Genomic DNA, 13192 nt, shown 5'->3' with positions numbered 1-13192 from the left:
CACGAGTCTGGTGCAGTGATTACATAACCAGGTAGGAAAAGTAAAGCGGTGAACAGGTAGGGATCGATGTACATGATGGGGATGTTCTTACGGTAATCTATGTTTGGGAGGAGTTGTGTTCATGGTGTATCACTTCTCTAAACTCTAAACAGTTATACACATTCAAAGAGTATAAACTGTAGACACTTCTTTGTTTCTCTTCCAGTTTTCTCTTCTCATTTGAAAAGTCCATGAACTGGACACTGCTCAGGTTACTTTCATTTCCAAGAATAACAAATCATGGAATGTAAACTCAGACCACACTTACGGCATACAAAACTGAATCAGTTCCAGCATCCAAAACACATTTCCACAGAAACTAATATAATTATCATGTAAACACACCAACCTACTGAAGAAATACACCTCAGTGTAAATCAGAGCTATGGAATTATATTGAAAGAACATATTTCATAGCATTAATTGTGTTAAAAGTGCTAAATAATAAGTATTTAGCATACTCAGATACTTTGCATAACGGCATTACTACATCTACATGTGATAAGTGAGTATGGCTCCAGTGACATGAGTGAAATCCAAAGACTCGACAGTACACCTGAAAGAAGGTAGAAGGATGTGCAGACTGTAAGTCCAAAAGTCTGCAGAAAGAGAAATGTGTGTAAACTATGAAAGTTAATCTGAGTGCAAACAGCATTAGGGGAGTTGGAGGAAGGGGGATTTGCGTCGTTGTGAGATGTCCAGCAGATTGACCGCCGAGGTGAAGAACCTGTTTCCTAGCCCACTGGTGCAGCAGCGAAGGTTCCTGTAGCGCTTCCTGGATGGGAGAAGAGTGAACAGTCCATGTTTGGAGTGAGAGATGTCCCTGATGATTCTGCTCACCATATATATTCAATTTTATTTATATAGCACTTTTTAACAATAGACATTGTTACAAAACTGTTTTACAGAAAGCCGGATATAGATATACAGTAGATTTATCCCTGATGAGCAAGCCAGAGTCAACAAACTCCCTGAGACGAGACGAGGAAGAAACCTCGAGAGGAACCGTGCTCAAAAGGGAACTCATCCTCGTCTGGGTGACACCAGATAGTGAGAATATAAATCATTTCTCTTCTATAAGTGCGTACTATAGAGTCAGGCAGTGTTTGTGGTGTATGTCCTTGATGGAGGGGAGCTGGGCACCAGTGGTGTGTTGGGAGGTTTTCACCACCTGCTAGAGGGCCTTCGGGTCGGAGACTGAGCAGCTGCTGTACCACACTGAGGTACAGTCTGTCAGTATGCTCTCCATGGTTTACTCAGTCTCCTCAGGAAGTAAAGACATTGATGATACCTTTTTAATGGAAGGTGGAGGTGTTGAGGGTCCAGGCAAGGTCCTCTGAGATGTGGATACCCAGGAGCTTAAAGCTAGACCCAGGCTCTACCTCAGACCCATTGATGTAGATAGGTGTGTGTGTGTGTGTGTGTGTGTGTGTGTGTGGCTGCTCTTGGCTCACTAGTAGTCCACAATGAGCTCCTTGGTCTGCTGGGTGTTGAGGGACAGGTTGTTGTTGGCACCTGTGATACTGTGAAATAAAGTCTACTTCCTGTACTAACATGCTGAAGTGGAGCAGTTCACGAAGGCAGTCCTGTGTAGCTTAAACTCTCAGTAACTAGATTCCTCAAGAGTTCAGCATGACTACTTTTACAAATACTGAAGTTTTCATTTGAAATACACCAGCTTGCATTTTCATTTACGACTAATATTATCAGTGGATTAAGGGACAGCATCAACATCTCAGAATGAATTCAGGATTGTTTTTGCTGTTGCACTGAACAGAAATAAAACTGTAGGAAAGGAAGAGGGTGTGATCATACCAGGACTAGCTCAACCAGGAGTTTACTGCAAGTAACCTGCAGTAACCCACTTAATGCTATCAGGACGTCCATAAGATATGGTGTAATTGGTATTTATGTTTTTATTTATTTATTTATTACATTAATTTTGATGACCATGACTGTGCTCTTGCGGTTGGTTTGTAAAAGTACTAAAGAGTTCATGATCTTCCTGCTTGTTTAACTTCAGCAGTATTGTACTCATATACCAAAGCCAACAATTAGGTAAGACAAAGACATGTCTCCTCTCTCTTTCTCTCTCTCTCTCTCTCTCTCTCTCACACACACACACACACACACACACACACACACAAACACACACACACCAGGTACGTAAGGCGAGGCAGAGTATCATGTCATATGGATTTATATTAATAGCACTTTAATTTTTTTTTTTAGCATCCTGGTTCAGTGTCTTTTCTCTTTTAACTGATTGTGTAAATGTACAACAGAAAGCACATAATAACAATCACTGCATAAATCACCAGATGGCGATGTCGCTTCAAGGTTCAAATGTCCTGCCAACACCTCTTGTTAACTATTCACAATAATCTTCCATGTCCATCTATAATTATTCCCAGAACCCTTTACTGAGTATAAGGAAGAGCAAACGCCTTAAAACAGCCACTGGACTATTTCCTGACTGCTACCTGTCATGACATGATGTAAATTAACTTAAATTCTTAAAGGCGCATTATGCAAATACTGTTTTCTTTTGGAGGGAATGTCAGTGTTTCCCTCTTCCTGTTCGGTAAGTTCTTGGTAATATTTCCCGATGTTTGCCCATACATGTCTGGAAGCAATTTTGGAACTTTTACAGGAAGTTAAGTGGACCATAGAGTTTTTAATTGAGCTTAAACACTTCCTGTAGTTCTTCCTTTCACTGTACTGAGAAAACTTTGTCTAAACAGGTTTTCCAGTGCTAGAAATAGCCATTATGTAGCCTGCAGAGTTTCTAGAAGAACAAATGCAACTCTACACATGCAGTAACATGAAATCAAACCCTGTAGCTCTGGAGCAGTAAGACGTCAATGCTGCACACGTTATACTGCCATATTGATTTATTTTATTCCTTCTCACCAAAGCATTTCGAACAGTGAACTGATCACGTTTAAAGGTGCTAAATAAAATTGTGGTGGATCACAGGAATGCCAGGTGTGATTGGTAATACACAGGTAATACACACATTCATTCACACCTGCGCTGTAACCACAATAGTCATCTCAATATACAGGCATGACCAGATTGCCCCAGTAGTGGACTTCTTTCCTTCTTTCTGTGTCATTCCGCTGTGGAATCATGCTGCTGGGACGGCAACACAGTTAAAATTAATTCAGCTTCAAATCAAAGGAGGCAGCAGTGACTTTAATACACAGTGTCAAATAAACTGCAAGTAATCCCTCAATCACACCACACACTAAATCTAACAGTTTACAATATGTGCTCCAGTGGAATCAGGGAAAAGAGAGGAAAGAAGAGAGAAGACATGGACATGGTGACATGGAGCTGAGTGAGACACCAGAGCAATTATTCAAAGCGAATACAAAAGAGTTACACATTAGTATCATGTAGACATGGCGGGGACCTCGAGCAGGTTAACACTGTTAATGTAATGAACACACACCATATTGATATTTATTTCAAAAGTAGTGGCAAATCTGAGAAGTTTTTTAGGTGGGACAACAAAAGGGCCAAAATTCATGTTCAGGGACCTTCAAATTCATAACTTTTTACGTAAAGGCTGTGATGAAAGCACATCTCACCTTCTGCTTATGCTAATGTCATTCAGACACAGTTTGCTTGGACACAACCAAGAAAAACTGATAAGTGAATATAAGCTATATTAGACAGAAAAGTTTGGACACCTGTTCTAGGTCAGGGTTCCTATGAAGTTGCCGTTTTCCAGAACCAGGAGGAAACCCACACGGACACAGGAAGAACATGTGAAGCTCTGCACAGAGAGCAGAATACAGAGCCCCTGAATAATTCCCTGGCCAGAAGTAAATGTGGCAGATTTAACAGGCAGAACTATTGGTAAATGATCATTTAACACAACCTTTTCCCTTATTCTTTTAGACAGGGGTTTCCAAACTTTTCTTCTTGAGGGCCAGATGGAGAAGAAAATGCAGTCACAGGCCACAGACTGTCTGTAATAATAAAATTTATCGCCACTAGTACTGCATTTTTGTAGGTGGATTTAAAGCACTTTATGATTGACAGAGTTGTGTAGATATAGCTTTAACTCACAAATGAATAATTATAACAGAAGCTGTGATGTTCCTGGGACTGAAGAACTACTGCCAAGTCAGATGTAAGTCTTGATTTATTGCATTTGGTGATAAGTATTAGATTTCACTTATCACCTGAGTGATTTATCATCTAATTATTTTACACAAAAGTACTCTGCTTGTTACAGCAGTGAGCATCAGAGTCCCATGTCCCAGATGGTTGTTAGCATTTTACTGTCTAGCTTTTACCCACTTGGGCATTCAAACGTGGAGTTATAACACGAGAGACACACAACGCACAGGAATGTCTATACCGACGTGTTTTTTTCTTTGTAATGAGTTTTATTTTAACCTAATGCTGTTAACATTGTTAGCAAACCTACATGTGAGCTGTCTAACAGAGCTTACAGTGTATTTCTTATTAAGGTGGTTCATCCAAAGCATTTCCTTACCTGGCTCTCTGAGTGATGAAAGCCTATCTATATGATTCATTATGTAAAGCTGGCCTTTGAAACGGTTCAAAGCTTTATACAGATTGCATTTACAGACCTGTCCAGGAGCAACATAGCTAATTCCATGCGCAGGAATAAAATACTCCATCTTGGAAAAGCACTGTCAGTGATTATTGTGGGTTTTATTGTTGTTTTTGTCATTAAGTTTATCCTGTAGCACGGTGTGTTTGAATGATCTGGCTGCACTGGGAGCTAATTGACTATTGCTCCTTTAAGGGAAAGTGATAGCTGTGTGTCTTTCAGAGAGAAATTTGGGTAACTTGCTTGTCTTCTTCCTTCGCAGAGAAGGTGTTAGAACGTTTCCCTATCTGTGCATGCTCATTACGTTTGCCTTGTTCAATACTAGCTCAGCAAACATGGGATACTGATCTGAATGAACTGACTCAGTGAAAAAATTCCCATCTCTCTCTCTCTCTCACACACACACACACACACACACAGTGTGTAAGGGAAACTGCATGCAGAGTGAATAAAGCTGTTTGTAACATCACCATGCAACCACGAGTGAAAAGCGTCTAGTTGAGCACCAAGCTGTGGTGGTGTCTTGAAATAAATTTAAAGTGTTAAAACACTTAAAGTTAACGCTGTAAGAATGCAGACACATTATTATTAGCAGTAATTTTTGAACTTCCACTTTGTCTAAGCTTTCTTGTCGTTAATTACACAAACACTCCGACACATTTCTGATATCCTCATGTTGGTCACTGTGAAAGAAAAAAGTGTATATTGTATTCTAAAGAAGCATGGCTTACCTTTTTGTCATGACATGTTTTAACCCTCCTGTTGTGTTCTGGTCAAACTGAACTGATTTGCTCGTGTCCTCTCTCATAGCTACTCACCTGACTGGAATAAAGCTTAATGACTTTAACCAGACTGTGTGTCTGAGCACATAAAATTAATGATGCCTGGATTTTCAGTAGTTTCCTCAAATTTTCTACACCTTTGGTTTTCCAGTCAAAATTTCCCAGATAAAGTTACCCTTGTGCAGAATAAAACTTCTCTCTCCTACACACACACACACACACACACAAAGTTATAAATAAAATTTGACTAGTTTTGGAACAATGTTGCAGGTGTAGTTTAGTAGTTTAGGTGTAGTTTAGTCTAAGGTCTTGTTTCAAAGCAAATAATCAGAATTAAATTGAATCAGTTTCTACACACACATAGGCTAGGGCAAACAAAGGGAAAGTGTAAGTGAGGAGTGTGTATCTATGATATACAGAACCATTTCTGTTGTAAAGACTGGGGAGGGAAAAGAGGATTATAGATTTGTCTTTACACAGGCAGCAACACTACAGGACTAAATTACGGTTGCCAGATATTGTAACACAATAGTTTTTGTGTGCACCAAGGTGAGCTTGTTCTCCACGCAAGGACCGGAAAAACCAAGAAAAAACCATCTTCCTTTTCCAATGCCAGAAACTTCCAGGGTGTTTCTGTGCAGTTTTTGAGATGCAGCTGGACTGGAAATTTTGCTGAGACCTGGCAACCCTGATTATAATTGTGACTGCAGCTCTGTGCCCCAAAGAATGTAAAAACCAGCAACATGTGCAAGAAATGTCACACTGTGACTACACATTGCCACTCGTGTGCATGAACACACACAAGGGACGGGCTGAATTTGTTACATTTGGAAATGTAATGTTGGATTTATTTATTTATTTTGCTATTTTGCCTCATAATGTGATTGAATTTTTTTGCTTCTTCTCCTAAAAGCTTTGTCTAATCTTCGTGAAATTTGAACCATTGCACTGTCAGACCATGCTGAAAAGAATTATTTTTCATATTTTTGATATTCAACAGGGTTCGTCCATAACGCACAGTCAGATTAGATCGTAAAGTCACCATGCAGGAAGTGAAGCATTTCTTAGCAACACTTTTACATGCTGACACAAAGCTATGTTTAGTAACATGACCTTGTGTTAACAAACCATCTTCAAGTTCATGTGCAACTTTGGAGGGCTACTGAAAACAGGAAGTGAAGCAAGCACGGCTTGACGCACTGCCATCAAAATTAGTAAGTCTATTCAGATCAAATTTTGTACATGAGTAAAGGACCATGTCCTAAAGGACTTCAGTAAGTTTTCTAAATTTAAATCAAGATGATGCTGTAATTCACAAATGAGTAAAACGCCTCCTAACTTTTGAGACCCTCAACATCAATTCACGATTCTTCTTTCTGTTGATTCCCTGGAAGGTGCCAAGTGTTCTTTACATAACAAATTTGTGATTTGCCAAACAGAAAGTCGACCATTTTGAGCTTTTTGTCTGTTCTGTTGTCTTCTCTCACGAATTTTGTCCAATCATCACGAACGTTGGATAACAGCGCTGTGATACCGTTCTGAACAAAAGTCTAATTTATTAGACTTTTAATATGCAGGATGATTCATCCATAATACGCAAATGAATACACAAATGAAGTTGCTGAACTGAAGTGAGGTTATTTCTGAGCATATAGAAGTTATTTCTGTGCATATTGACATCAAACATGGCACACGTGTCTAACAACTTGTCATCTGCAACTTAGAAGCACCACTGAAAACAGGACATGTGGTAATATGTCAGCAATGGCTTGACATTTTGCCTTTAAAATGGAATATATCTCCTTGGGAACAAGAACTGATCATCTCAGTGGTTTCCTGGTTTCCTGTGATGTTTAGGGTGTGGGCAGAAAACGCTTGCCTCATTTTTTTATTCTCCAAGGCTTTTGCTCAGGTTCACTTCCTGTTTGATGTTTACCATAGCTCTTTATATAATGTCACATGAATCAATTCATGTTACTTCAATCAAGCAGTTCCACTGCAAGGGCTTAGGAACAGAAGTTTTTTTAAGATTTTCACTTATCCGGCCAGAAAATAAACGCTGCTAAGTTAAAAGATTTCAGTTTGCCTGATGTCCCAATACTCCTGAATTCACCCTATAAAGTTAATGGCCAGACTTTTTGGCCAAAACGGCCCCAATTTGTAGGTTTATCTTTGGGTAGATGTTCACAGTAGGAGTTGGTGGAACTGACACACACACAGGGCATCAGGGAATTGTTTGTGTATTTCACATTTTTTGCTCTTACAAAATTCCTTTTACGCTATTACGTTACATCAGCTCTTATGGTGCAACATGGGGCACCACTGACACAATTACACTGCCATATTGCACAAGTATTCCTTTAAACGTTTCCTGGACACTAATGGAAAGTATTTCATCTTTCGAGGCTGATTATTGCTGATATAATATTTTGCTAAGATGTGAATTTATGTAATGTAAGTGTTAATCTAACAGTGAATAAAAAGGACATTGAATAAAAAGGACTGCTAACAGTCTTACTGCCTGACATTCAAATAAAGACTATTAATGCACCACATCTGATTTTTATTTTATAAAAAAAAAAAATCTAATGATATTTAGATGTTAATTACTGGCCTGGTAATATAGCTGTGGAGGACTGCCAAGCGTTTCATCAGGTGACAATCTAAATCCCATAGACCTGTTAATATGTTACTGACCCACTCTGACCTATAGTTGGGTTCGTACGGTTCAGACGGTTCAGATGGAATACTGATATTACTGATATTACTGGTATTACATGGGGACTGTAATGAAAGATAATAAAAAGACATTTTCTCTATTTGGATACCTGCTGCTATACCATCAAACCCGAACTGAAAGGCAACTTGTGAAACCCTGTGCCACCATTACCTCAGTTGTGTTGTGAACAGATAATCCCCTGTGATTCAGAGAGCCTCTAGTTCTACTGTACTCTTGCACTATGAATTTTCTATGTACAGTTTGGAATTTCAGCGGGTTAATAGAAGCCAAGTCTTTTTTTTTTTTTTACAAGGCAGTATGACCTTGGTTATTATCAGGGGTGGAAAGAAACAAACTATCTGTACTCTCAGTACTTGAGTACATAGTTCACTGTACCGGTACCTTTCTTTAGTAAAATTAATTCATATTACAAGTTTTTTCATCAGACGACTCATTTACTCTTACTTTTCTAATAATTTTTTCATGACCTCTTTTACTTTATTGAATTATTACTACAGGAACAGAACTTTTACTGGAGTCTGTATGTTCCGGTCTCTTTCCACTACTGCTTATGTATTTTGTGTGGAAGAATAGATTATTCAGATGTGAATGACCATTTTCTCTTAACTTTGCAGATAACACGTAGATGGCATGACTGTTTGGCACAGTGTAATAGTTACTTAACCTCTGTGCTGAAATCCTGCATGTTTAAACTTGTATACAAGTGACCTACTGCCCATTTAAGACTCTTGGCATGATTACTTTCAGCATATGTTAAACCCTGGATGATTGAACCGCTGACTCCTCTCTAACCTACTGACTGTATTGTTTGACACCACAAACTGAAACTGAGTTTTATTTCTGAGAAAAATGTGAACTTAGTAATGTGGTGACAAATTGAACCAATCCATCCAAGAAGTAATAAAGATATGCATGAACAGCTAGGCCTTTGGGTGCAAGGGTATTTTAATGAAGACGTGACAACTTAAATACAGCCACATTAGTCATCACTGCATGTTACATTTAAATATGATTTAACAACCAAGCTTCATATACGAGTATGAGACAACTCATGAGTGCACGTGAACAGCATGAAGAGGTCACACAAGGCTGACAAGGCAAAAGGTATTTAAACATCAAATAGCTTCATTCAATAGAAAATATGCTGAACTGAAAAGGGCAGGAACCACATTTCAAAACTCAGACCAAAAACGAAAATATGAAAAGCTGGTGACGCCTGCGTCTCGTCCAACTTAAGTGAGAATCTAAAACAAATTATTCTGAAACAGTTAAAGGAAAAAAAAAAAAAAAAATACTCGTTATAAGGTAACTGAAGGAAAATGGTGATAAAACACTGAACTACCGCAAGTTTCATACTGATGATTTCTGTACCACAGACTGAAATATGACAGGAGTGCTGAGACTATAACCACAATAGTTTTATACCCTTTAAAGTGACAAGATTGTGCATCTAGATCCAACCACACATTAACATTGTATAAAAATACAGTATAACATTTCAAAACACAGACATGACTAACAATACAAAAACTCAACATAGTCCTCCAGCACACAGCTTTGTATAAAAAAAAACATTTCTGAGATGAACGAGGTACAAACTTTATGGTGACAGTTCAAAAGACCACTTTTACTTCTATGTAACTTGCTATTTGTTGTAATCCTAAAGCAGCAAGCTGTTATACTACTGATAACACAATCCACTTTATTCTATTTCCTTGTTCCTTTTCTCCGTCTGTATTTCTGCAGTACATCCTCCATGACCTGAGATATTAGCGTAGCAGCTTTGAGTAGTTTTGAGTGGCAGATTATGGAGACACTAAACAAAGCAGAAGCAACATATAACTATAACTATGGAAATACAACATACTTCATACTTCAACCACAAATTTTTTTTTCTTACGCCTGTCTCAGCCAGTGTTCAATACATGGAGCAGAATTCTCCATCACATTCTCCAACACACAGTGATTTCAAGTCCATCTTCATTCACAGAACTTATAGTGCTTGTTATGTGGGATACCGTTAGTGACTTAAGTTAATAAATGATCTCGTCTTGGCTTCAGCGCTCAACACGAGATCACGCTTTGGTGCACATACAAAACAGCATCACAAATTCATCATTCAGCAGTATGTCATTTTAAATAACAGTTAAATACAACAAAAAGACATCAAATCACATTTGATGTTAGTGCTTCTACATATTGCTTTCTCATGTCCTCAGTCCGTTACAGTATACTACTTTTCGAGTGGGTCCTTCAGTGCTCCTTGGCAAAATCTTTTCTGAAGCCTCCTAAAGTCACGTGCTTCAAAGATGATCGCATGTGGTTAGTACGGGAGAGTTTGCGGATCCAGCTGTGGTGAAGTTCATACACTGCAGCGTGGTCTCTTTGATCTGTTGGATGAAGAGGTTCCTCTCGTCTTCAGGAGTTTGTCCGTTGTGCGCTCGGACGATGCACGTTGGCCGGTGCAGGTTCAGCATGTAGACCAGCTGCTGCTTCTGGTTCTTCAGCTCCTCGATCTGCGCCTTCAGCTCGGCATTTAAGGACTCCAGCTTCTCTGACTCCTGCCAGCGAAAAAGAAAATGACTTCGTAACAACTTCCGACTTTTGTTAACAGTAATCTGAAGCGTCAAACAGCAAGTATAGATGAACCAAAATATAAGTATGAAATGTAAGTTTGTCAAATTGTCAGGAGCAAATTCATGGAAAAGTCAACTGAGGGCAGCGTTATCTTTTTTCCCTAGGATTTTATAAGATTTAAATTTATTAAGATTTTCTATGTACATCAATAGCATCATCAATAGCTATTGCGTCTTGTTTACTTTTATTATTCTTCCTGTTCCTTATTGTATATTTCTTGTATTTTTATTGTCTTTGTAATTTATTGTTTGTTGCCCTTCTACCCCGTCATTCTCATGAGGAAAAAAAAAACAAAATAAGAATTTCATTGCACCAAAATATACGTGACAAAGTGAATTAAGTGTTCGTCAGTTTATACTTCTGAGTGAATCTTTAAAGGATCTATGTAGAGCACAGAGCCAAGTAAAGCTCCTTTTAAAATAATTTAACCCTCGAGATTTTGTGAGACTAGACTGAATCGTTTCCCGTCGCACGTAATATAATATTTTCTAGCTGAAAAGAAACTCTACCTTTTGTAAACAGTCCGTCTTCTCCTTCTTCTTGTTCCTGCACTTTGCAGCAGCAATTTTGTTCCTTTCCCGTCGTCTTTTCCTACGATCAAGCTCTTCCACAGTAAGCTGTAGGGATAAAAATATCAGTAACACATGATTAAGAAGGTTTTTATGATCATTTAAATGAGTGATCATGCGTTCGCTCATGAGATAGCTTAAACCAAAAGTTCTGCTCTCGTAAGCGAAAGTACGTTACACTTTAAACATCGTGTACCTCTCTCTTCATTCCCAGCAGCTCAGGAGGTTTCTCAGAGCTGCAGCCGGAGCGGTCCGAACTGGCCGTACTCATTCCGCTGGACAGGCGTTTGCTCTGGATGGCGTACCGCAGCTCCTCTTTAACCAGCGGGCTGAAGTGAGTGAAGTCGTCCAGCGTGAGCGACCCGGGCGGGGACAGACACGGCACCAGAGCCGACGCACTGATCTCTGAAGGACCCAGACCAGGATGCTGAAGCATCATTCTGAAAGCTGCAACATCAACACAACATTGAGGAACTCATTCAACACGCATTAACACAATGATATAATTTCAATTTAATATGATAATTATACAAATTATTGCTTCTTTAAGCTAGCACACTGACTACCAGGAAAAGAAAGGAGGCTGTTACTGTCATTAACATGTACACTCAATATCTACATTATTACAGAAACACACACATCTGTCAAACACACACATCTGTCAAACACACACATCTGTCAAACACACACATCTGGACACAACTGGCAAAGTGGGTTTTTTTCCCCCTATAAAACCTAACAGCTAGTGAGAACCAAACCGAAAAACACAAAAGTTCCTCCTAATGTACTGATGTTTCAGTAAACATGCCTGTGTTACTGTTTAACACCACACACACACACACACACACACACACCTCAGTGAAGTGAGTTAAACATCTAACACACATAACACCCCCCCCACACACACACAAAACACTTAACACCACCCCAAACAACTAAGTGAAGGGAGTTAAACACCCAGCACCACACACACACACACACACACACACACACACACACACACACACACACACACACATCATCCAACACCACACACACACCGCAGTGAGGTGAGTTAAACATCTAACACACATAACACCCCACACACACACACACACACACAAAACACTTAACACCACCCCAAACAACTAAGTGAAGAGAGTTAAACATCTAACACACCACACACACACACACACACACACACACACACACACACACACACACAACTCAGTGAAGTGAGGTAAACATCTAACACACCACACACACACACACACACACACACACCACTTAACACCACTCCAAACAACTAAGTGAAGGGAGTTAAACACCCAGCACAACACACACACACACACACACACATCCATCCAACACCACTACGGTGTGTGTGTGAAGTGAGTTAAACATCCAACACCCCCACACACACCCCTAACCCCACACACACACTTAACACCACCCCAAACAACTCAATGAAGTGAGTTAAACATCTAACACACACACACACACACACACACACCTCTGAGTGCAGTGTGTCTCCGGCTGTTTGAAGGAGCTGTTACAGACGGGGAGAGACTCTGCAGCCGGTGTGAAACGCAGTGAAACCGAGAACTCTTTCAGTTTTCAGTGAAACACAACACGAGTCGCTCCTCAGACTACCGCCTTTCTGTCTGCCTTTAAACACACACAGAGCTTCCAGAAGAGCAACAAACGCTAACTTACCGTGTTTATGAGGGAGCAAAGTGTGTGAGCTGAAACTCTAGCCAGGCTTGTTTTCTCTCTCTCTCTCTCTCTCTCAGGGAAGTTACAGCTGTGGCCGGTGCGTTGCATCACCCCGGGCCGGTTTTATAGTAGAACT

At 39.6% G+C, this 13192-nt stretch overlaps 1 protein-coding gene across 3 annotated transcripts; it reads right to left on the bottom strand.

Moving 5' to 3' along the window:
- Positions 1-9558: 9558 nt before the first annotated feature.
- atf3 (activating transcription factor 3) lies at positions 9559-13192 on the bottom strand. 3 transcript variants are annotated; one of them, XM_026917370.3, is made up of 4 exons: positions 13057-13191; positions 11558-11808; positions 11302-11409; positions 9559-10716 (listed from the first exon to the last, which is right to left on the bottom strand). In XM_026917370.3, exons 2-4 carry the CDS (start codon positions 11798-11800, stop codon positions 10459-10461), a joined length of 609 nt encoding a protein of 202 aa, XP_026773171.1. In that variant the 5' UTR covers positions 11801-11808; positions 13057-13191; the 3' UTR covers positions 9559-10458. The 3 variants fall into 3 exon arrangements, with proteins under 3 accessions (XP_026773171.1, XP_053087873.1, XP_053087874.1); XM_053231898.1 differs by having other exon boundaries at positions 12854-13155; XM_053231899.1 differs by lacking the exon at positions 11302-11409 and having other exon boundaries at positions 13057-13192.

This window comes from Pangasianodon hypophthalmus, chromosome 30 (genome assembly GCF_027358585.1).
Source record: "Pangasianodon hypophthalmus isolate fPanHyp1 chromosome 30, fPanHyp1.pri, whole genome shotgun sequence".
Classification (NCBI taxonomy): Eukaryota; Metazoa; Chordata; class Actinopteri; order Siluriformes; family Pangasiidae; genus Pangasianodon; species Pangasianodon hypophthalmus.
The sequence above is the reverse complement of the archived record's forward strand: the minus strand, read 5'-3'. Positions and strand labels throughout refer to the sequence as shown.